Source organism: Peromyscus maniculatus, chromosome 2 (genome assembly GCF_049852395.1).
Source record: "Peromyscus maniculatus bairdii isolate BWxNUB_F1_BW_parent chromosome 2, HU_Pman_BW_mat_3.1, whole genome shotgun sequence".
Lineage (NCBI taxonomy): Eukaryota > Metazoa > Chordata > Mammalia > Rodentia > Cricetidae > Peromyscus > Peromyscus maniculatus.
Genome location: NC_134853.1, coordinates 169,365,251 through 169,390,387, shown reverse-complemented (window position 1 = coordinate 169,390,387; position 25,137 = coordinate 169,365,251). Strand labels below are relative to the sequence as shown.

The 25,137-nt window shown below is 56.1% G+C and overlaps 1 protein-coding gene across 14 annotated transcripts in view; it reads left to right on the top strand.

Moving 5' to 3' along the window:
- The first annotated feature begins 1,094 nt into the window (after positions 1–1,094).
- The window catches only part of Espn (espin), a 32,198-nt gene continuing 8,155 nt past the window's right edge, over positions 1,095–25,137 (top strand). The window contains exons 1-11 of one of the 14 annotated variants that reach the window (XM_076565729.1): positions 1,095–1,682; positions 4,458–4,651; positions 14,939–15,125; positions 15,218–15,400; positions 15,583–15,714; positions 18,533–18,734; positions 19,515–19,783; positions 20,783–20,830; positions 22,498–22,827; positions 22,918–23,110; positions 24,183–24,209. In XM_076565729.1, the coding sequence (XP_076421844.1) occupies positions 1,389–1,682; positions 4,458–4,651; positions 14,939–15,125; positions 15,218–15,400; positions 15,583–15,714; positions 18,533–18,734; positions 19,515–19,783; positions 20,783–20,830; positions 22,498–22,827; positions 22,918–23,110; positions 24,183–24,209 (2,059 nt within the window). In that variant the 5' untranslated portion in view covers positions 1,095–1,388. The other 13 variants (XM_076565722.1, XM_076565728.1, XM_076565724.1 and 10 more) reach the window with 13 other exon arrangements.

Below are 25,137 nucleotides of genomic sequence, written 5' to 3'. Positions count from 1 at the left end.
CTCCAGTTCCTGTGACCTGTTTCCAGCCATGGCCCGTAGGGTGGTTTGTGCTTACCTGCCTGGACCCTCAAGCTCTTCCCAGTGTCCTTGTTCAGGTGGTGATACCGTCTCTTTGGACAAAGGCACTGGAGCATCTACCCACCAGCCCTTACATCCTTCATTTCTGGTCTCTTGGTTTGGTAGCCCCAGGGTTCAAGTCCATGGTCCACTCTCCCATCCCCTCCCAGTCAGTCTGGGTGATCAGAATCGTCAGCATCCTGTTCTAAAACACCTCGACACTCTTTTTTCTTTTCTTTTTTTTTTTTCTTTTTTCCTTTTGGTTTTTTGAGACAGGGTTTCTCTGTGTAGTTTTGGTGCTTGTCCTGGATCTCCTTCTGTAAACAAGGCTGGCCTCGAACTCATAGAGCTCCACCTGGCCCGGCTTCAACACTTGTCCTTCTTTCCTTTCACTTAAGAAATAGATCCTGCGGGTTTGGGGGTTGTTTTGCTTTTTCAATCATTGCATTTATTTATTTGGGGGCCATTGCTACAGTGTGCATGTGGGGTCTAAAGACAACTTGTGGGAGATGGTTCTGTCCTTCCACCATGTGGGTCCCTGGGATCGAACTCGGGTTATGAGCTTTGTCAGCAAGCCCTCTACCCGTTCATTTTGCTGGCTCCCTCCTTCTTTCCCTTTCTGCCTTCTCCTGTCTCCCTTCTTCTTCTTGGGTCTAAACTCAAGAGGGACCTTGGCATCCTGAGCACTGGGCACTTTCTGCATTTGATGGGGCTTTTTAAGTTTCTGGGCAGTGGCGTCCAGTTCCCTGGCTTTGAACGTCCCTTCTTACCAACCAGATCCAGCACCAGGCACCTTCTTGATGCCCATGACAAACTATTTCCTTCCTCCCACTTGCCAGGCTCTAGTGACATCTGTAGCTCCTCGTAACTGCCATCAGTTGCTGGCTTGTGTCCCCAGCACCAGAAACAACACATAGTGGTCACTGGGCACCTGAGTCAACGGGTCTGTGTCTGGGTGGCACTAGACTCCTACTCAGTTTCTATGTGCAGCAAATCAGAAGGGGAACTTCTGTGCGCACCAACCCTTGTCACCGGCTGGGCACTAGGGGACGGCTCAGAGCCGGGGAGGCGGGGCAGAGAGGAGGCGTGGCGGGGGCGGGTCCCAGGCTTAAGCGGGGCACTCTCGGGGTCCCCGCCCCAGAGCGCTGCAGAGACGGAGTTGAGTCCCAGGGCTCGCAGAGCCGGAGCCGGTGGGCAGCCGCTCTGCCTCCCTCCGGGGTTCACACTCCTCCAACGGCTGGGCCGCAGGGCTACCCCTGAAGCCTGAAGCCACCTGCATGAGGCCCCGGGGAACCCACTGAGCGCCGGGTCGCCGCGCCGAGGGCGGCACCATGGCTCTGGAGCAGGCGCTGCAAGCGGCACGGCAGGGCGACCTGGACGTGCTGAAGGACCTGCGTGCCGCCGGGCTGCTGGGGCCTTCTCTGCGCGACCCGCTGAACGCCCTGCCAGTGCACCATGCGGCCCGATCTGGCAAACTTCACTGTCTCCGCTACCTGGTGGAGGAGGCTGGCCTCCCGGCCGTGGCCCGCGCGCACAACGGCGCCACACCAGCCCACGACGCCGCCGCCACAGGCTACCTCTCCTGCCTGAAGTGGCTGCTCACACAGGGCGGCTGCAGAGTGCAGGTGAGTGCACCCCAAGAGAGGGTCTGGGCCCTAAGAGGACTCCAGTCCTCCTGTGGCTCCGTCTTGGCTAGACTGAGTCCCGCAGGCCGCTCCTTCCAGAGGCCTTTAGATAAGGTGGGTTCCTGAGATTGAGGACTTGGGTAGATCCCTGGCTGCTTGATATCAGGGAGACCCGAGGGGACGTGGACTCAGTTGGGGCTGGTATCTCCTAGGGCAAGCAGAGCACAGATCCTTGAGGGCGTGGCACAGGCTTGGAGGAAGGCAGGAGTGGGGGTGGGGGGCTTAGGGATGAGCCTTGGCTGTCAAATTAGAAGCCAGTGTCCTCCAGGCTCACTCAGGTCTGGAGGGAGAGTGCACAAGGTCTCACAACTCACCCCGGGCCAAGATGCAGATACCATTAAGTCAGGGACTAAGGAAGGGGACCTGTGGTGGGAGGTCTCCAAGGACATCGGCAGCTTTGGGCCTTCCGACTCTTAAGTCACTTCTCAGCCCAATCTGAATCTGTGTGCCTGGGGGTGAGTGGATCAGAGAGTCCTCAGCACAGAGAACAAGAAGTGAAATGCCCCGAGGTGTCCACATTCTTGTGCTGGAGGAAGGCTAAGGAAAGCAGAGTGATGGAGAAGGGCGGCATTGGAGGCCGCCAGGCCGGGCCTACAGGGTCTCCTAGGCTGAGGGAAGGAATCGGGATGATATTCTGGTTGCCTGAGCAGCCAACTGAGGTGGGAGCACATCTGATCTACAGCTGAAAGAGAGCACTGAGTGGCTCACATCTGTAATCATGCCACTTGGGAAACTGAGGCAGGGGGATTGCTGTGAGTTGAAGTCAGCCTGGGCTACAGAGTGAGACCCTGTCTCAAAAACCAAAACCAGTCAACCAAACAACAAAAACCCCACAGACCACTGGGTTAACTGAGCATCAAAGGGTGATGATGGAGTTGGTGAGAGCCAACTCCAATCTGGTCTGCAGGGGCCTAGCAAAATTCATACAGCTCCCACGTCCTGTCCTCCAAGGGCAAGCCCCACCTTCCCATCTTTCTGGGAGATTCTTTCCTTCTCTTATCTCCTGGCCTTGTTATCAGGAGTTCCTGGCCATGTGGCCCACAGCCACTTGGTCCATGCCTCCCTCTCCTGGGAGGTGCCTGCCTCCCTGATTCCATGTCCAGCACTGGCCGGAAGCCTCCCTTATCACTCAGAGGAGGTGGAAGGAACAAGCAACCTTGTGCCAGCTTATCACATCTCTTGTCTTATACCCCCAGGAAGCTGGGGCAGAGGTGGGGGGATGACCTCGATCTCTGGTCCTGTCCGGCCCAGAGATAAACAACTTAGGATGTGGCCCCAGCACACAAGGCTCCCAGGGTCTACCCAGCTCGTGGTACCTTGAACACAGGCCATTGACTTCATATTGCCATCATTATCCAGAAGCCCTGAGCTACGGAGATGTCCTAGAGCCTCGGGCTCATATCCCCGAGACCAGTGAAGAGGGAAGGACTTCTCCAGAGCTGAGGTTCCAGACTTTCATCATGGTGATCCTTCTTAGGTCACCTCTAGGCAGCCCATGGCTGACCTCAGGGGACAGACTAAACAAGCCTGTACACACCTACAATATGCAGGAGGGAACTCTGGTATCGTCCTTAGTCCCTTATGGGCCATTTGCTTTCTGTCCCATGATCCTCCCCACCTCCACAGCCTGACTGATGACATGCCGGTCTCTTGTATCCTTATCTTCTTTCAGGAGGCTCTGAGATCTTCCTCCTGAGATTCGCCTACCTCAGGTTCTCTGTAGTACCCTCTCCCTGCAGGAGAGGAGACAGTTCACTTCCCAGTTAGCTCTCACAGCTGCTCTGCCCTTTCTCTGGTGTCTGTGTGCTGGATGTTGACATGTTGTCGACTTCCAGAACAGCACCTACTCTCTAATGCAGCAGCCTCAGTCGGGACATCTGGAGTCTCCGTGGGCCTCTCCTTCCCCATGTCCCTCAGCCCCTCCTCCAAAGAGAGACACAATAGGTACATGTGAGGAGCCGTTCTGGGCCCAGAGGGTGTCTGCAGGGGTTTTACCTAAAAACCCAGCCTCTCAGAGCCTGCCACTAGTACACACCTACACTATTGACTGGCTGTCCCAGGCCCTGGCCACCAGTGCCCAGTAACCGCCTCCTCCACAGGGCAAGGACACAGCTTGTTCCTGGAGCTGTGTGCAGGGGAGTCCACAGGAAGGCGGCATCTTGTGTGGGGGTTGGGCTGTTGGAGGTGTCCCAAGATGGAAGGCTCTGTCCCTCCCAAGGGACACTTGGGAATGAGGAAGAGGAGGAACGAGGGTTGGAGGCAGGGGGATCCTAATGCCAGCCTGGAGAGACTCAGCCACCATTTCCGCGCCTCACTCAGCCCCGCAATGTAGACATTCGCTCACGTGTTTCCCAGGTGTCAGGGCTGTGTATGACTCCTGCTGTGACATAGGGTGCCATGTTTTGGGAGTCTCTTGTGTACTGGCAACTCTCCATCATGCCCTGAAGGCCTCCAAGAGTCCTACATGGTGTCGCTGCCTATGACCGGAGGGTCAAAGCCAGCCACCTAAGGAAAGAAGCAGATTCAAATTCCTAGGATCTATTTCACCCCCAAAGTGTGCTAAACTAGGCACAGTCATCCCCTCAGGGAAGGGTGAGCACATGGACTTTCGCCGAGCGCCCCCCCACCCACCCACCCAGGAGGCTGGCAGTGGACTGAGCGTCTGGCAAGGACAGGTTCAGACTACAGCGTTTTAACTAGCTCTCTTGCCCACAGGAAAAAGATAATTCTGGTGCCACAGTCCTGCATCTGGCTGCCCGCTTTGGCCACCCAGAGGTGGTGGATTGGCTGCTGCATCACGGTGGTGCGGACTCTGCCATCGGCACAGACACAGGTGCCCTGCCTATTCACTACGCCGCCGCCAAAGGAGACCTTCCCTCGATGAAGCTTCTGGTCAGGCATTACCCTGAGTAAGAAACTCCCTTTGCATTATTGTTTTGTTTTTGTGCTGGGAATTGAATCTGGGACCTTGCACATGCAAGAAGTGCACCTGACGGACCAGGTCAGGACCTCCCTCTTTGTTTATATTTGAAACAGGCTCTTATGTAGCTCAGGCTGGCCTCAAACTTGCTAAGTAAAGGATTTGGGACTTGGATTCCTGATCTATATTTTTTTTATTCCATTTCTTTCTTTCTTTCTTTTATTTATTTATTTATTTATTTATTTATTTATTTATTTATTTATTTATTTATTTTGGTTTTTCGAGACAGGGTTTCTCTGTGTAGTTTTGGTGCCTGTCCTGGATCTCGCTCTGTACACCAGACTGGCCTCAAACTTACAGAGATCCACTTGGCTCTGCCTCCCAAGTTCTGGGATTAAAGGTGTGTGCCACTGCCCGTTGAGATGGGTCTTTGGTTGACTTGGAATGTACTATGTAGACCAGGCTGGCCTCAAACTCACAGAGATCTGCCTACTGGCCTCTGCCTCCTGAATGACTGCCATGCCCAGCCTAAGGATTCCTGGTCTTTCTGCTGACCACCTCCCAAGGGCTGGGATTACAGGCCTGTACTACCTACCATACGGGACTCTAGGACTTTTCTCTTAAGGAGGTCTCTGGGCACAGTGGCAAGGCTATGGGAAATACCTGGAGACAGCCATCAGTGACTGCTTCAGTGACCGTCCGGGGTTCAGGTGCCCAGGCCTACGACAGGTCTGGCCAGAGTGAAACTTCCCTCTTCTACGCAGCCCACTGGGGCCACAGCCTCTGTTTCAGGTTCTGCAAGCAGGTGCTTCCCACCCTAGCTCCTTGGCAGCTTAGAGTTGGATTTGGCACACTGGGTCTTCAGGCCAAGGTCACTCACCCTCCTCCTGGGTGCTTGCTTGGCTGCAGTAGGTGGCCTTCTCAAGCCCCGATCTACCCTCCTTTCCAAGACTGCTCTGTATGGAATGATGGATGAGTCAGGAGCACCTCCTAGACCTGAGCTAGGCAGGGAGAGGAAGGGTCACGTCCACTATCAAACAGCTAAGAGGAGAGCTGCCCTTTAGTCCCATGATCCCTCTTGGCCCTAGGGCTGTGAGCAGGCTACCTCTAGAGAATTTTCCAGTTCTGCAGCCTCTCAGCCCATTCCTGTCACTGGTGGAGGAGCTTCTGAACCTTCCCAGGACTCCAGTCCAAGTGGCTGGGAGATGCTGGGACACAGTGGGGACATGTAGGGAAAAGACTCAGCAGAGCAGTGACACATGAGAGTCAGGTGAGGACGGGGGCCTCAGGAAAAGGACGTGGGTTCTTCCTAAAGGTGTAGGACCTGAGGGTGAGGGTTCTGATCAGGTTCTAAGTATGTGTGCCCCACCTCAGGAGGAAGACATCTGCAAGGTGACAGAGTTGGACCCATCACTGATCCATTTCTGAGGTTGCCTCATGGCCACTCTCTGCCAGGCAGCAGACTGGCACAAGGCATAGGGCAGACACTGGTGTGGACACAAGATGGCTCTCAGACCAAGAAGTCCAGGCACCAGTTGTCTCCTCGGCTCTGGACAGGCAGGCTGAGCCTGTTTGGCTTCTGGCAAGGGTTCCCCTGTCTGTCACCGTGTGGGTGAGCCAGCAGGAACTTTGCTGGGTGGCTTCTCTGCATGGCCATTTGGTGGCCACTGAGGTGTGAAGGCTTTGACTCAGCAAGCAGGCCTGAGGTCATCTCCAAGTCAGGGGCCTCAGAGACCTTTGAGTATGGGGTCTGACCTGCCACCATCAGCAGCCCTAGGAAGCGATGGCCCAGACCACACCTGTGGCATGTCCTCAGCCCCAAGGCTGAGGTTCTGATGTCTCCCACTCCCTCACTCTGAGCACAGGACACTGAGTTCCTAAGATGACAGGTTATGTATGTAATATGGATGCTTGCTTGCTCTCACCAGCCTCTCCTTCAGACACAGTGTACCTAGAGGTCCGGGCTGCTGGCGGCACCATAAACACACAGGCTTCCAAGCCTGCTCTGCAGGTTCCAATGAGAACTGCTAGCCCCTTAACCCACCTTAGAGAAAAGCCCCCCGAATGACAAGCCTGAGATTCCCATGGAGGAAGACTCCAGCTCTGCCATGCAGCATGCTTGTGAGTTCCAGTCCTTGCAGACCCTGACCCTCCCAGGTGCTGAGTAAGATCAGAACCTGGTGCTGACTCTGTGCTAAATGACCTCATTGAGGAGCTGACAGACCACCAGGATTCACCGTGAATCTCAGGGAGTTAGACAGAGGGCCTGGCCTCCGATCCCTGCCATGGTTTGTGTGCAGGTTGAGAAGTCACCTTTGAATGGATGCCAGGCTGAGCTCAGGCAGGAGGGGAGACTAGAAATTGGGGCCAGGGGCTGGTGTGCCCATGTAACCTCTGGCGTCGTGAGCAGAATTCTCTGGGGCCACAGGGTCCAGTCAGAGGACCCCAGAGCCTCGCCCTGAAGCTGTGGCCCCATGCTCTCCTGAGCCTCCCAGGCCCGCTGTGAAGCACTGTGAATTATTCACAAGGGCTCAGCTCTCTCTGGTGCGTTGGTGAGGGAGGAAGAGTGCCATCCGTGGGAAACTCGATCCTGCCCAGGGAGGCTGTGGGTAACCATGGGCCATGGTGCCGACAAGGTGCAGGGGAGCTGGAGGGCTGGGCAGCTTTGGGAAGGGCCCTGCTGATGCAGGTCTCTGCCTCGGGGCACTGCAAAGGACTTGAGGTCACAGAACACACAGTACTCGTTCCTCTTCTCTGTCTACCCCAGCTCACTGGACTGAATCTTTCCAAAAACAGAACTTGCTGCAGAACACTTCCCTCGCACGCTGGGCAGGGAGAGGGGGGCTTTCCTCTACTCCCCGCAAAAAAGGGACCCCTAATCTGGGAGTCCTGGAGACAGGTGAGCTGACAGTCTTAGACAGAAACAAATATCTCGCAGTAACTATGGTGTCTGCACCCATCGGGGGCAACTGAAAAGGATCAACGAGCTGGCAGACCTCTTTGCTTCTAAGCTTTGTGTTTGTTTTCTTGAGACAGGGTTTCTCTGTGTAACACGTCCTGGAACTCGCTTTGTAGACCAGGCTGGCCTTGAACTCACAGACATCTGCCTCTCAAGTGCTAGAATTAAAGGTATGCACCACCACTGCCAGGGGAGAGGTGGGATGGGGGTGCTCTTAACTGGTTTCTTGAGTTCAAGAGTCCCCATCCCAAATGCCTTTGCCAAGTCTGCCTTTGGTTGTTCTGGGGCCTAGACTGCTGCAGGGGAGCCCTGGGCTCAACCCTGACTTTGAGCTTTGAGACTGGAGAAGGGGGCGCCTCTGGGCTCTTCCTCTCAGACTCTGGGCCCTTATCATCTGTGGACACAGCCTTCTGCATGTCTCTGTGTGTTTTCGTACTGTTGGGCCCCATGACTAATGAAGCTACAGGGCTTTATCTTCCTTGCTTTGTGCCCGGTGTCTGCCAGGTGGTGGACCTTTGTTTGTTGATTGATGAGGGGCTTGGAATCCATCTATGTCTGATGGCAGGTCTGTGAGCTTAGATGGAACTCCCTTTTTGCATCTTCCTGTGCCCATTTGGCAAACAGACCCAATCTACCGAGAGGCTGAGGCCATGGTGGGCACAGAGCTCCTGGCCCAGCTGCCTCTTCTCACTTATACACTTAGTCACTCAACAAATAGGTCTGAACTCTGCCCAGCTCACCAGCATTGGGGGTATGGTTCTCCAGCTTGGGAGGAACAGCAGATGAAGAAGGGGATAGGTTGAGAGCACCCCCCCCCCCAATTTAGATGAACACTCTCCTACTCCAGGTGTACTGGTCTGCAGGCTGTCTGTCCCAGGGGGCAGCATGTAGCTGCTCTGCCATACACATGTGTGTGCACAGAATGAACAAAAGAACGAGAGAACACAAGTGATAAATGCTATGTAGTAAAACGGGGCTGTCTGGTAGGAAGTCATGGGGGTCCTTTAAGTTGAGGGGGCCAGGAAAGGCCTCTCTGATGGAGTAGTCATCTTCCCAAAGCTCGCTGTGAGGGCGTGGCCATGGCTGGGCACAGCGAATGAGATGAGAGCCAAGCAGAGGTTGGGAGAGACGCAAGTGCGTGCTGGAAATGTCACGGTGTGTGCACTGTTTCCGCTGCTGTGACAAAATACTGGACAAAAGTCACTTCCAGAAGGATCTTCTTTGACTCATAGTGTAAGAGGACATACAGCTCACTATCGGGCGGGGCAGGGGGCAGTCAGTATGAACCTAGGTGACATTGTGTCCACAGCCAGGAAGCAGAAAGAGTCGAGTGGGTGGGAAGCTAGCTCCTTCCTTTCTTCCCATTTCAAACAGCCCAAGACCCCAACCCGTGGGATCACTTCCCACACACCGGGTGGGTCTTGCTCTCAGGAGCTGTCCTTACAAACTCACCCAGAGGTGTGTCCTAGGTGGTTCTAAACGCAGCTAACCTGACATTGAAGGTAATCAGGCTTGCTGCTGGACTGGGAGGCCAGGGAAGTGGCCTAGAACCTTCCTTAAAACAATGCTGTGATCTCCCTACCCCCCAGGCCAAGCACAGACAGGAAAGGTGACTGACAGGGACCTTGTGTATGTGGCCCCTTCCCAAACTCCCTTAGGGCAGATGTTATTGGCAGCAGGACAGTAAGGACTGTTACCCTCTGGCCATAGCCTGACGCCGTGAACACAGATCACTCCTTGTTCTTTGTGGCAGCGTTAGTTGTAAGCTGGTATAGACGTGAACAGATTCTAAGAACCCCTCAGAAATGGACTGCATCCCTTTTTCCAACAGAGCGTCTTCTGTACAATCACTGTTTGTCTATAGCACATTTTCCCTCCAGGACAAAGACTACAAACTACTTATGATCTATATCATTGCTAGGACACCCCACACCAGCAGGGGATCTTGGAATGGGGTTTTTCAAATCTAGAATTCAGGGTCCAGAAGGAGAGTAGCAGGGCTGGAGAGGTGGCTCAGTGGTTAGGAGTACAGGCTGGCTCTTGCAGAGGACCTATGTTCAGTTCCCAGCACCCATATGGTGGCTCACAACCACCCGTAATTTGAGTTTCAGGGTATCTGACGCCCTCTTCTGCCCTCTGTGGGTACCTGCATGCATGTGGTGCACAAACCAATGTTCAGAGCCTCCCAGATACACATAAAATAACAATAATAAATCTTTTTTTTTTTTTTTTTTTTTTTTTTTGGTTTTTCGAGACAGGGTTTCTCTGTGTAGCTTTGCGCCTTTCCTGGAGCTCACTTGGTAGCCCAGGCTGGCCTCGAACTCACAGAGATCCGCCTGGCTCTGCCTCCCGAGTGCTGGGATTAAAGGCGTGCGCCACCACCGCCCGGCTATAATAAATCTTTAAACAAAAAACAAGGGTATGGTTCATTGAGACTCAGTGGTAGAGTCCATGCTTGGCATGCATGAAGCCCTGGGTTCCCAGCATCTTATAACCTGAGTGGTGGTGCAGGCCTGTGATCCCAGAACTCAGAAGGTAGGGGCAGGAGAATCAGAAGTTCAAGAGCCATCCTTGGCTAGATAGTGAGTTCTAGGTCAGCCTGGACTGCATGAAACCCTGTCTCAGGAGAGACAGAGGAGAGGTTGTCCTTTACCATCATGACTGACATGGGGTGGGCTGGGAACATGTGGAGTTCACTCCCGACACTTTCCACTTCACAAGCTGCTTTAATGTTGACTCACAGAAGCCTGTGGAAGGGCTGGGCAGCCTACTTACCATACAGGAAACTGAGGCTGGGGAGGGCAGGGGACCTGTGCTGGGACTCCAGTGACTGGAGTCAAGTGCTGAGTGGAGACTGGGGATATACAGAAACTGTAGGCTGGAGAAGAGCCAGGCAAGAGTCGTCGGGAGGCCTCCTGAGATCCTTTTGTCTCCTTTGGTCAGGGTCCCCAACACACACACAGCAGACATGACGTCTAGCCTGACGCATGCTTGGCAGGACCCTGGTCCTGGCTCATCCTCCCAGGACAGAAGAGACATCCCAACCCCAGGTTTGAGAATTCAGACATGAAGGGACACTGGGACCAGACTTGAGGGGGTGGGATTTACACCTGGTCCTCCTCAGCCCTTGTCATGTGTTCAGTCCCCTGCACGCCTCAGCCCACTGGCAGAGGGTTCCTGAGAGAAGGGTAGAGGTCTGTGTTCAAAGGGAGGGGTCTGACAGACAGACAGGAGAAGTGTGGACACAGTGCTCTCTCCCCATCTCTGTGTCGGACTCAGGTTCACCTCACAGCTTTGTCTATTTTATATCAAATTATCTTAGCCCTCTCTGCCTCAGTTCCCCATCTGAGAAAGGAGAACAGTGCTAACATTCACTCCTGGGACCACAGCAAGGACTGGATGGGAGAGGGTGTGAAACTGGCCAGTCAGTGCACTTGGAGTGAGGAACCATTCAGTTAAAAGTTACCAGACGGCCGTCACCCTTTTTAATTAAGACAGGGTCTATGTAGCTCTGGCTGTCCTGGAACTCGCTCTGTAGACCAGGCTAACCTCAAACTCACAGAGACCCGCCTGCCTCTGCCTCCCAAGGGTTGAGGTTAAAGGCGTGCGCCACGACACCTACCCCATTCCTCTTGTTATTGTTAATTGTCCGTTGGTCCAGCCAGCCCCAGGAGTTTCTTTTGTTCCTTATGCTTATCCAGTGAGTTTGAGGGAGCCTGGACTTCCTCTTACCACCTTGCCAAGCAAGAAGACAGCAGGCTGCCCCCTTCTCATGGCCACCAGCAGACTTAGCCCAGGCCCTGGGCCTCTCACTCCTCAGGAGGAGTCCTGAGGGCAGAGGCTGACATGCTAGTAATAATGGGGCCCTTTACTGTGTGGCAAGGCTCTGCTAGGAGTGGCAGCTGGTGGCTGGTGGGGGGTGGGCATCACTGCCCTCTGCTGCCCAGTTCCTTCTAGGTGGCTGGATACCCCGGGGTGGTGGCTCCCACCAACCGGGAGACGCTGGAAAGGCGAAGCACAATGACTCTGGCTTTCTTTGTTGGGTAAACTGCCTCGCCCCACCCTGAGAACTCAGCAGGCCCTGGGGTCGCCCCCTCTGGCCTCCAATCCCCAGGACCCCAGAACTCACGGTGCCTTGGTTACTGGGTGAATAATTCAAGCTGCTGAGTGTCGGTCATGAAATATTTAGCAGGCTGTTCCCAACACACCAGTGTGTGGGGGCGACGTTGGCACTGGGATTGAAGGCTGGGGCCATGAGCCAGCAGGGTTCTAAGAAGAGGTGTGGGGCGGATGGCTGGGGCTTTTGCCTGCCCTGTTCTGTGTGGACAGGACGTACTTTTTAATTTTCTCCCATTTCATTTTATTTTAGGTTTTTAGATACGGGGTCTTACAATATAGTCCAGATTCTCAGTGATCCTCCTGTGTCAGCCTTCCAAGTGTTGGGGTGATAGGAGTGTGCCAGGATACTTGTGTGTGCGTGTGTGTGTGTGTGTGTGTGTGTGTGTGCGCGCGCGCACATGTGTGTGTGTGTGTGGTGCGTGCGTGCGTGCGTGTGTGCACGTGTGCACATGTGTGTGTGCACGTGTGTGCGCACGTGTGTGTGTGTGTGTGTGTGTGTGTGTGTGTGTGTGTGTGTGTGTGTGTGTCTGAGGCTCTAACCCAGAGCCTTCATTACACAGGCATTGTAATACTGAGCTACACCCCAGCCCTTGCTTTGCTCTTGACGTGAATGACATTCTGAAGGACAACCAGGTGTACCACCGTCTAAAGGGCCAGATCCAACAAGTGTCAGCTTTGTGTCGGACCGGGGGAAGGAGGTCCACACAAGGAGTCGGGAGAGACGGGGAATGGGAACTAAGTGAGGGATGCATACAACTTGAGCAGAGAGGCTCCAGGGTCAGGGCTGCTGCGAGGGCTGTGCCTAAGGAGGGGAGGACATGCTTGTCTGGGTAGGAGCAGGGACCTAAATTATGTTGCAGTGACAGAGGTGGCTGGTGCATGGACAGATCTACCTGGTGGAGGGACATGCAGGCCACTGGACGAATGAGTGAGGGGCTTGATGGGTCTGACTGATATTGGGGATGTTTAGCTGGGAAGAATAATTTGAGTGGGAATATGAAAGACTGGAGAGTAACAGGATGGACCCCCCAGCCACCACCCCCACCCCCGCCCAGCTTGAGTTTGTAGACTTGAATGGACAGGTGATGGTTCTGGAGTAGCTTGTGGCTCCACCTAGTGTCCATTCCTGGTAGCTGCACCCTGGGCAGCCGACACCCATTATCAGCCTAGTGGCCAAACCCTTTCATTGCATCCCTCTTGCCTGTGAGGCTGGATCCCTGTTACCCAGTTAGGAAACTGCCGGGCTGGGGAAGCAAGGACAAGGGATGGTAATAATCAAAAGCTAGACCATAAGGGAAAGCACTGGGACACCGGTCCCACCTGTTCTTTCCACCTTGCACCACTATCCACGTGAATCCTGTGGGTCACATCCCACAGGCACTGCATCCCACGGATAGATTTGTGATCCCGTCACTTTTACCAGCTGCGTGACATGTGGCAAGAATGCCCTAGCCCCATTAACCTTCCGCAAAGTAGGGATAACAACAGGGCTTAAGAAACACTTGCCTGGACTGGAGAGATGGCTCAGTGGTTAAGAACACCGGCTGACCTTGCAGAGGACCCAAATTTTATTCTTTGCACTCCTATGGAGGGTCACAACCATCTGTAACTCCAGTGTCAGAAAATCTGGTGCCCTGTTTTGACCTCTGTGGTTTACACACATAAATATAGGCAAAACATTCATATACATAAAATAAATAAATATTTTAAATATTTTAAAACATTAAAACGATCTAGGCATGCGGGTGCTCTCCTTTAACCCCAGCACTCAGAAGGCAGAGACAGGCGGATCTCTGAGTCTGAGGCCGATCTGGTCTACAGAGCAAGTTCCAGGACAGCCAGGGATACACAGAGAAATCCTGCTTAAAAAAAAAAAAAAAAAAACCTAAAAATTAGTCAGTTAATTATACTCCCAGGTAAGTGCCCAGTATATAGTGAATGTAAGGCTGCCAGATTAAGGCCAAAACTCAAGGAGCTGGAGAAATAGCTCTATGGTGCCTGGTGCTCTTGCAGAGCACCCAAGTTTGAGTTCTAAAGCCATCTGCAATCCCAGCCATATGGAAATCTTACACCCCTGGCTTCTGCAGGCACCTGTATTCATACACACAAACCCACACACAGGTACATAAACATAATTAGAACACCATTCACAGTGAAACCCCGGATGCAGTACTTGGCAGATGCTAGAATACTGATGTCCATCTGAAGTTTGGGTTTAACTGGGCACCACTGCATTTTACCTGGAAAGCTCCAGACCTGCCTTCTAGGAAGCCAGTTTCCTGGGGGAGGCCCCGGCCAGCAGCAGCTACAGCTAACCAAATAAGCCAGGCCACCACAGGAACTGGCCCAAGGCAGGAAGGGGCCTCCAGAGGGTACAGGGAGAAAGGACAGGCAGGCTTCAGGAAGGAAGGATGTGTCCTGGGTCATAAGGAGGAAAGAGAAGGCATTCCAAATGGGGAGGCACCCGAGAAAGGCACAGAATTCAGACAGCAAGTGTAGGGCACACGGAAAAGGTAGGAGAAATCAGGCAATCACGTCCTTATAGACGCTGCCTAAAAGGTGGGTGTAAGGCTTGTGAGATGGATCAAGGGTACAGATGTTTGCTGTGTTTGTGACTAAGCCCGATGACCTAAGTGCCATCCCCAGGAGCAACATGGTTGAATGAAAGCCAGCTGACTCCCAAAAGCTGTCCTCTGACTGCCTTGTGGCCATGCCTGCCACGCACACACACACACACATAAGTAAATATAATGTACGAGAAAAGAGCCATTTTCATAAAAGGGAAAAAAGAAAACCAATAAATATTTGATAAATAATGATAAAGATAAATATAAGATAAATATAACTTATAATCATCTTAGCTGGGCATGGTGGTGCACGCCTTTAATCCCAACACTCAAAAGTCAGAGGCAAGTAGATCTCTGAGTTAGAGGCCAGCCTGGGCTACATAGTGATGGACAGCCAAGGCTATGTAGCGAGACCTTGTCCAAAAAAAAAAAGCAGTAGGCTTAGGCACGATATAGAAAAGTTGTGTAGGCAAGAGGAGGCGCAAAGTGGAGAGGGACTCTGAAGGACAACGTGCGACACAGCCTCTCCAGGCCACTCGTTCAGCATTCTGGAGAGCCAGCCTAGGGAAGGAGGCTTTGGTGACAGTGCGGTGGGCATCCAGAGCACACGGTGGGTGTTGCCTCTTCGCAGGGGATTGAATGCCCAAACCAACAACGGTGCCACACCCCTGTACCTGGCGTGCCAGGAGGGCCACCTGGAGATGACGAAGTACCTTGTGCAGGAGTGCAACGCAGATCCGCACGTGCGCGCACAAGACGGCATGACCCCTCTGCACGCCGCTGCGCAGATGGGTCACAACTCAGTCCTGGTGTGGCTGGTGAGCTGGGAACAGAGCGGAACAGCGCTGGGAGTGGGCGAGGTCAGGAGGGGCCTAGCGCAAGCCCCGCCCTCTGCCCCGCCCCCCACCAGGTGAGCTTTGCAGACTTGAGCTTGTCAGAGCAGGACCACGATGGCGCCACGGCCATGCACTTTGCTGCCAGTCGCGGCCACACCAAAGTGCTCAGCTGGCTTCTGCTGCACGGCGCAGAGATCTCGCAGGACCTGTGGGGCGGGACCCCGCTACATGACGCTGCTGAGAACGGGGAACTCGAGGTCAGGGCGGCCCGAGAGGGGCGGGGTCGAAAGTGGGTGGAAGGCGTGGTCGGGGCGGGGCCGGGTGCTGGGGCGCGGGCGCCCTCTGGCGGCCGCGCGCTCTCTTCGCAACCCCTCTGGAGTGCAGGAGGTAGAGGGACCCAGCTCTCAACTGGGTCCTCTTCCCTGCTTTCCCCTTGCAGTGCTGCCAGATCCTCGTGGTGAATGGCGCGGGGCTGGACGTCCGGGACCATGATGGATACACAGCTGCCGACCTGTCTGATTTCAATGGCCACACCCACTGCTCCCGCTACCTGCGTACAGTGCACACCCTGGTATGACCCAGGAGTAGTGGTGTGGAGTTACTCACCACCTGACCCCAAGTGTCTTACCCTTTTACTAAGAAGGAAGCTGAGGTTCAAGGATATGGCGCTTCTTGCTTGAGGCGGTACAAGGAAAAACTGCCCTTGCTCACTGCTAGGCACTAGCTGAAATTCAAAACCACTGTCATAGGGTATAAGGACAGGCAGAGACAGACCACTGGGCCCAGCCAAGTTCATTTTTCATCCACCTACATGTATTAGTTGATTTAAATCTTACAGACCCTCTCTTGTAGGGTGTGGTAGTGGTCCTATTTCACAAGTGGGTAAACTGAGTCTCCAGAAACCCAAAGGTCACATGCCCTTGATGGAGTCCAGTGGCCTGGCTTGGCTATGAGATGTTAAGCAAATTTATGAGAGCCTGTTAAAGGTTATCAAGGATTTATTAAGATATAAAATGGGGAGAAAATGCACTCTCGGATATAGAACAAAGTGAATAGCCGCCATGGTCCTCCATTCTGCCCGGGGTCAATGGAACCAGCCATCCAGTCTCCGACCACCCCGAGAGAGAACAAGCACATGCCCGCTCTTCAGTTTTAAGCAGTCACGTACCCAGAAAAAACCACGCCTCTATTGGGCCAGATACCCCAAGGTCATTGGTGAAGCAAATTCCCACAACAATGAGCTGCCTCTTTTCTTCCCTCTTTTGGTGATGAGGGTTGAACCTAAGGCCTTGGGGGTGCTAGGTAAGTGGTCTAGCATTAGCTGCACTTCGGGTCTCTTCCATTTGCCTTTTTGTGACCCTCCTGCTGCAGCCTCCTAAGTAGCTAGGATTATAGCCATGTACCATGGCACCTGGCAGGAGCCACCCGTCTTGACTAGTTACTCACTTTGTAGTTAATTCATAACCAAAAAACAATGTGACTCTTGTAAATTATTTTATTATATGCTTACAAAGCCATGAGATGATCCAGTGGGATTCAGGCTCAGGTGTGGGCGTCTCTAAGTCCAGGGCCCTGCCCCAGCTGCTACAATGCCTACTTTGGGGCTGTAGAGGAGGAAGAGCATAGGTCTCACAACCCCCTCAGAGGGATGCTATCTCCAGGGCCTAGCTCAGACATGAGTAAGGCTTCTTCCGGATAAAGCCTGGAGGAGAGAAGGCAGATGGCCCTGCTCTATCTGCTAGCATGTGGGGTGACCCTGGTTGAGATTTGAACAGTACAGCAGAGCCTAAGTGTCAATCATGGCCGAAAGGTTGTGGGTATCGCATCACTGGAGCACACAAGCAGCAGTGGACACCGAGGTCTCTGTACCAGGAGTGAGTTCCTTCCCGCTGAGTGCCTGTTATCAGGCTGCAAGTGTGGGGCACCCTGTAACACCTGTGAGCTGGCCAGGCTGCAGCTGCCCATAAGCACCAGGGCTGAGGTCTGACTCTGGTAGATTCTCTGCCCTGTGCTTTACAGGTGTGACCCCAACTCACCTTTACCGTGTTATTGGCACTTCACACTTAAGGCATGTACTGGGCACCATGCCTGTCACCAACTTCCAACACCTTTGCCCCTCCCCCCACGGAGCAAATGCCATTATTCCCACTTCACAGATGAGGAGGCTCGGGTGGAGAGACTCTCGGTATATGATACGGTCATAATCCCATAGCGAGTGCGTGGGGGCGGGGAATTAAAGCTACGATTCCAGGCTGCAAAGCCTGTGAGTCAGTGTCCGACCCCTACCTTCTGCCGTCTACAGAGGTCAGGGCTGGGTCGCTACGCTGCCCACTAGTGTTAGTCAAGAAAAGAGTACCTTTAGGTTGTCTGCCCCAAGTCGTCCTCTGGGGCTCTCCTTTCCTTCACAGGGTAGGGAACAGGGCCTGGGCCCTTGGAGTGAATGAGGTAGGCAGCAGGATCTGGTCCCCTCACCCAGGCAGGCCCCGCAGCAGCAATGACAGATGCAAGCCACCGAGGTAGCTGGCCCAGAAAAGGCAAACACTAATTACAGGGCCAGTGAGGGTGGCGGCTGAGCCGTTACCTGGTGCCAGCCTGCTTCCCTCTCCCAGGGGGCCTGTGACACTTCTCAGGCAGGGAGGGGCGAGGGGCAGAGAGGAGCAGCTTTGGGCAGGAGGCAACAGAGGAGCAGGCTTGCCGGTAGCAGGGACAGAATATGGGCAATGTAAGTCGGCCCCTCACCCTAACTGCCCCCAGCAGAGAGGGCCAGACCAGCACTCAGGGGCCCAGCTGGTGGGGGGGAGAATGAGGGGCCCGGCAGCCTCAGCTGGGCCAGCCCTTCTAGGGCCCAGCCCCTCCCCCCATCGGGAGGTAGACTGGCCTGGGGCAGGGAACTGGCATGTCAACAAGTTAAGATGGGGTTGCAGCCAGGCAGCGGAGGGTGAGTCTCCTTCTTCCTGCTGTAGCAGCCCCCGGGGCCCTCTGCCCACAGATGCATGGGAGCCCACGCCTCCTGCCCACTGAGGAGAGCAGAGAGGCTGGTGCAGGGCTGCATCCCATGCAGGGCTGCATCCCACGGGGTTGCAGCCGAGGACCTCCTCCCCAGGTCCCGCCTTCCTGAGAAGGGGTGAGCCTGGTGGGAGTTTCTCTGCGGCCTGAGGCGCTGTTGGGAGGGTCTGCTCTTGATGCTTATTTGGAGAAGATGCAGACCCTCTCACGCAGAGAAGGAAGGAAGGAAGGAAGGAAGGAAGGAAGGAAGGAAGGAAGGAAGGAAGGAAGGAAGGAAGGAAGGAAGGAAGTGGCTTGTCGGGTTGCTCAGGTTGGACTTGTGGTGGGACCCCTGTTCTGGAGACTGTGGAGGTTATCCCCCAGCTTCCCCGCTTTCTCCTCAGAGCGTGGAACACCGAGTCCTGTCCCGAGATCCGTCCACTGACCTGGAGGCAAAGCAGCCTGACTCGGGCATGTCCTCGCCTAACACCACCATGTCGGTCCAGCCACTGAACTTTGACCTGGGCTCTCCCACCAGCACCCTCTCCAACTACGACTCCTGCTCTTCCAGCCATTCCAGCATCAAGGGTCAGCACTCTACTCGAGGTGAGCAGGCCGGGAGGAAGAGGAGTGAGAGGAGACAAGCCCAAACCCAGGGCCACTCTGCTCATATCATTCGCCGCCTTCACATGGGGAGGTGGACAGTCGAGCATGTACATCCCAATACACTCACCGCCACAAAGTCCGCATGTGCCCCACACATGATTCATTGCTTTCTGTTCTAGGCTACAGCCTCAAAGGTGCACATATGGACAGACATGCTAGTATACAGATAAGCATGCACAGGCACACATACAAACTTACCCAGATAATATACACCCATACACCTGTGTTACACAAACGGAAACTCTCCATTTCCCTACGACAGACATGGACACCCACACACAAGGTCTCCCAGCCCAACACAGATGCACGGAGCACAGAGGGACAGGGTTAAATACACATATAATAAAAGCCCTCAGAAGCAGGGCCTGTGTACACACTGACCACACCCTGAACGGAAGCCATCTACCTGCAGTGTCTGCTTCCCACCACCAGGTGGTGACCTGCAGAGCTGGCTGGGTGTAGCCCATGCAGACTCCTGTCCTGCCTGGCCTCTGCCAGGTGGTCCTACTCCACAGGACCGGGGAACCCAAAACTCCCTAAAGTGACCTCTTGAAACCCGAGAATATCACCTTCCTGCCCACTGTGGCGGCCACAGCGAGCCATACCAAGCAGTGACCCCTGTTAGCCACTGGATAGGCTTTTAACAGTGTTGGGATACCTTGGATCTGGGGAACCTTTTGCAAACTTATGCATCCTGCTTGCCCTCCCACCCCGCCCCAGGGCTCCCCAGTGCAAGAGCTGCAGACTTACAGAGCTACATGGACATGCTGAACCCAGAGAAGAGCTTGCCTCGGGGCAAGACAGGGAAGTCCACAGCCCTGCCGCCGCCACCTACCTTCCCTCCACCGCCACCCCCAGGCACCCAGGTGCCCCCACCTCCACCAGGCTACCCAGCCCCCAAGCCTCCTGTGGGGCCACAGGCAGCTAATATCTACATGCAGACTAAGAACAAGCTTCGCCACGTGGAAGTGGAATCATTGAAGAAGGAGGTAGGTAGAGGGCGGGCCCTGTCGGCTAGCAGTGGGAGCAGGCTGACGGGCCAATGGAGAACTGGCCTGGTTGACTTGTGGTCACAAATGAGACTTTCTGGGTCCAGGGCAAGTTCAAGAACTGAGAGTCCTAGCCAGGTCCACGAGAGCTCAGGGCTGAACATTGTGGATGGGGTTTGGGGGGGAGGCGGCAACCAAGCCACCATTCCTATTGAGGAGCTGAGGCTAGAGGAACACAGGCCTAGAGAGGAGCTACGTGGGCCACGCCTTGCCCAGAGTGTCAGGCTGTATGGAGTTAGCAGAGAAAGCATGCAGATAGTGTGCACACCTATAGTGTGCAGCTGAGGTAGAGAATGACTCTTGAGCCGGGCGGTGGTGGTGCACGCCTTTAATTCCAGCACTGTGGAGGCAGAGGCAGGCGGATGTCTGAGTTTTAGGACAGCTAGAACAGCCAGGACAGCCACACCAGGGCTACAAGGGAACCCCTGTTTCATAAGACAAACGAAAGAAGAAAGAGAGAGAGAGAGAAAGAAGAAAACAAACAAACAAACAAACAAGCAAACAAACCCGACCCTTGAGGTGTCTTCCAGTTGGGTCATTCTGGCAGTCTGACTTGAAGGTGAGGGCCAGAAGGTGGGTGAGGAAAGTTGAGCAAACACTAGAAAGTTCTGCTACCTCCTGAAGCTGGCTAGCTCTCCTCCCACCAGGGTGAAAAGGCTTGCTCCATAACCTCTGGGTGGGCGGAGGAGGGGCATGCATGTGAGAAGAGGGGAACCCTCCAAAGGGGTGTGAATGTGAGGGGCTAGAACCTCCAGGGCATTTGGATTTTGGGCTAAAGCTGGGGAGCAGGGGAGGGGCAGAGAGAGTGGCAGGGAGGCCCCGAGCAAGGCTGGTCAGAGGGAGAGGTGAGGGGACAATCTGAGACCACAGGTGGCCAGGTGTAGGGTGGCAGACCCATAAAGTCTTGCCAGAGCCCAGACCTTGCCATTCTCTCCTCAGCACAAGGCTCGCCACCCCAGGGTGGAGCAGAGTGATCAGTTTGCACAGGTGAGCCAGGTCGCAAGGCCATGGGGCGGAGGCGGCATGGGAGGGAGACAACCTTCACAGGGACGGCCACCCCTCCTTCAGCTCCCTTCCGGTGCACCGAGCTCTTCCCAGAAGGCCCTCTTTCCATCTGGAGATGAAATAAGGCTGGGCAGAGATTGTAGGGGGTTGAGGCCAGCTCACTTTGGCAGCCTGGCGCAGCATATGCGCCTTGCCCCAAACCATGCCCGCTCCCCACCCCGGGCCTGAGTGCCAGCATTATGCCATGCCCGAGCCCCTCTGCGATGCGTTCGTGCAGAACTACAGGCCTAACAGGCTCCACAAAGGGCCCTTTGTGTGCCACTTACGTCCCTTGCCCCCTCAGGCGTGGGTGCCTAAACTGTCGGATAAAACTGGGTTGAGGGGTGTGCGCCTCGGTGGCGGCAGTGGGTGCCGAAGGGGCTGACTGACCCAGAAAGCAAATCCGGCGTGTCGTGTTTCCTGCCACGTGAACCTGGTCCAGTGGAGTGCGGAGGGTCTGAGGACACTGCAGAGACTTACAGACTTGGGACTGGGTCAGGGGACAGCCCCGACCTGGCCATTGGGTCTTTGGCCACGCCACCTCTTCTCTCTCGCACAGTGCAGGCCTTAACAGGGAGCAACCGAGTGAGAAGTGGTTTTGTTACCCGAGCCCACCCGGCCACCCTTGAAACTTGAGTCCCGGGCGCGGGTGTGGTGTCGTTTACATGGAGAGCGATGGGTTCCAGATGCGGGAGGGGAAGGTCCGGGGCGCGACCTGGGCTGGGGTGGGGGGTGGGGGGTGGGGGCAAAACTGAGCAGTGTCACTGCCCGAGGTCAGGCCCTCTTGCGGTCCTGGCTAAGGACTGGGAGCGAGGAGGATGACGGTAGGGTGCTGGGGACCGCTAGTGGGGAGAGAGGGGCAGAGGGCGGAGCCGCCCCTGGCGGGGTGTAGAGCCCTGGGGCTCCGTGACATCCCCGCCTGCTGGGGGGTTAAGCCTGGGATTGGCGGACCCTGGGTGATGTCAGGCCGACTGAGCTCATAGGCGGGCTGAGTGCGGGCCGGGCTGTAACCTGAGAGGAAGGATCAGGTATCGCAGGTGTCGGGTCCGTGCCGCCCCCGCTGCCAGGTGCACAGCGGGGGCCACCGGAACAGTCGCAGGTAGGAGCAGCCCTGGACTGTGGGTCCCCTGAGTAAGCAGAAGCGTTCCAGGATACCAGCTCTAGACAGGGCCCCCTCCAGGCCGAGACCCCCGCCGGAGAGGGTTCGAGGAGCCTTGAGCGCTCACGTGCGGTTGGTGGAGCGGCTAGTAGGAGCAGCCGAGCCCTCGGGGCGGGCTAAGTGGGAGCTGCCCTAGCTCAGGCTCCCCCTGGCGTCCAGCCTGGGCCACCCCGCCCTCGGGTCCGCCCCTTCTGGCCTCAGTGGGAGCCCCTGTGCCCTTGGCCCTAACCCAGACCCCTCCCTGTCAGCCGGCCGAGCCTTCGCCCTTTCACCAAGGTCCCCACGCCCCTCGCCCCATCCTGCAGAGAGAACTGGGGAGGGGGGGGCGCAGGGACGCGGCCAGCCGCGCCACTCGACGGCCGCAGGCCGCGAGCCCCCCAGGCAAAGGGTGGGAAGGGAGGCGCGAGGGGCATCCGGGCTAAGCGCATCATCCGCCACTGTCTTCCCGCAGCCGAGCTCCGGCGACGGCCACTCGGGGCTGCGAAGGCAGGACTCGGGGCTACGCAGGCAGGATTCGGGGCTGCTCAGGCAGGACTCGGGGCTGCTCAGACAGGACACGGGGCTGCGCAGGCAGGACTCGGGGCTGCGCAGGCAGGACACGGGGCTGCGCAGGCAGGACTCGGGGCTGCACAGGCACAACATCGGACTGCGCAGGCAGGACTCCGACCGCAAGCAGCGCTCGTACAGCAAACAGCCCAGCACGGGGGACTACTACCGCCAGCTGGGCCACTGCCCGGCGGAGCCGCTGGCCTCACGCCCGGGCATGGCCCACAGCGAGGAGGTGCGTGCTCACCAGCCCGCATCCGCGGGCCATCCGGGCCCGGGCCCTGTCGCACGCTCCTCACTCGCTGGCCCCTCTGCACCCCCGCAGGCGGCGCTGCTCCCCGGGAACCACGTGCATAACGGCTGCTCAGCAGACCCCAAGTCGTCCAGGGAGCTGCCGCCACCACCGCCGCCGCCGCCACTGCCCGAGGCCCTGAGTTCGCCGCCACCTGCCCCACCTCTGCCCATCGAGGGCGCGGGCGCAGGCAGCGGGCAGCGTCGTTCATCGTCGTCTGCTGGCAGTGAGTAGGGGCGGGATGAGGGGTGGGGGCGGCGCCAGCTGTAAAGGGGAGGGAAACCTAAAGACCGCCCCCTCCCCAGCTGTGATTTGCCTGGTCCTTCTTCCTCCTTCCCGGTTCTTCTTTCCAGACCTTGCCCTTTGATGATGGGGGGCGGGGGGTTGAGTTGCTTCTGTCCCACGGCAGGGCTGGGCTGAGTGTGGCTTTTGGCGAGGCCCCTGCCCTCTCTGGGCTTTCTACTTTGGGGCTAGGGAGAGCCTCCCGGGTCTGGTGGCTGGTGTTTCTGAGCAGCCTACTGGCTCTTTTCTTCCTGTACCCTGTATCTTCAGTCCCGGGACTCCCCAACCTCTAACTCTTGCTCCTTCAAGCTAAGCACAGCCCTGAGCCTTTCTCGGGACTATGACAGGACTCTCACTGATCAGCTGTGTCTGGCGAGGGGGACCAAGACAATGACCCAGCAACCCATCGTTTTTCCTTTCCTCGGGGTTGGTGTGATGGTGATCGTGGAGGACAACCCAGTGTCCCCCTCAAGAGTGCTAGGCATACACTCCACCACTGCGCTTGGCACCCTTGCTTAGAAGTTAAGCTGGAGGCCAGGATTGCTGGACACTGTTCCAGGGATTCTGGAAGGTTCTGGTTCTCCGGTCCTAGTGAGGCTCAGTGCAGAAACTATGCTCCCTAGTTCAGCCCAAGCTTCATGTCTCTGACTAGAACAGGAGAGCAGCTCCTCTGGAGCCTGTGGTAGCGTTGCCCACACCTGGTTGAGGCCTGGAAAGCCGTCAGTCCGTCCCCAGCTTGATAGTCAACTCTCCTTCCTCTGCAGCCTGTACTAGGGACAAAAGGAAAATAACAGACTGGCTGCCCCAGCCAGCTCCAATGCCAAGATGGCCTCCCTGAGAGGACTGGATGGACCACCCTTGTGGGGCCCCAGAGTGGCCTGAGCTAGGGTCACAAGGGCAGGAGAGCTCCTCCCCTCCCCGCTCCTGCCCTCCCTGCCCTCTTGCTGTCCCCATGTCACCCCAGCCCCCCTTCCTCCCTCTAACTTCTCTGTCAATTCTCTCCTCTTGGTTCCTAGAAGTGAGAGTCCTGAGACACAGGAAGAGTGAGTAGCTGCGGGGCTGGGGGCTGAGGCTGAGGCGTGGGGCGGGGGAGGCAGAAAGGGCCTGGGACTGAGGAAAGGGCTTGCTAGGGGCCGGCAGGTGAGAGGCCCTGTTACCCCCCACACCCATGGCACCACAGCTTCCGGTGCCTGGCTTGTGGTTTTGCCTAAGTAAATGAGCCAGCGGCATGCTCTCCTTCTCTTTGGGATGTGCTCTGGCTCCCCAGCCCCGGCTCCCAAAGGCTTCTAGTGTCACTTTGTCCTGCCCCCATCTGGGGCACCAGAGACAGCTCCCCCCAAGTACTCCTTCGCCTCCGCCAGCCCCGCTGGCCATGCAAACCCAGTGTAGGGATTTGCATGCTGTCGGCCTGGCCCCTCTTCCTTCGCACCCTCTCCCGTGTCCTCAGTAAGCTCCTCCTTCCAAGGTCCCCCAGGGCCACACAGTGCTTTGCCATAAATGTGTGCTCTGCTTGTAGTCAGTGTGTCTACTGTCTGTCTGTGGGTGTGGGGCCAGGGAGGGTCCGGCTGGGTGGCACTCCAGGGTCCTGCGTCTTATGGCCATGGAGGCTCCAGTCGGCTCAGTCCAAGGGTCACTGGACTTTGCTGATGAAGGGAGAGGGCCATAGGGAGACTCCGCCCTAGTGGGGCTGAGTCAGGAGCCTGGGACAAAGGTTGGGTGGCTAGCCAGGTAGTGCTTTGGAGCTGGGCAGTCGATGGTGGGCAGAGATTCGCTCAAGTCCCCAGGGCTGGCCCAAGAGCCACCATGAACTCCCAGGGGCCTCCAGGTGGGGGCCGTATGCCCAGTGAGTAAGACCTGGTGGGGTCACTATGGACTGGGTGCTGATGGCCCACCTTTGGGTATCCTGAAAGCTCTCTGAGGTGTCCCAGGATCTGGAGAGCCACCTCTGGCCCAAAGGTGGGCCCTACCCAC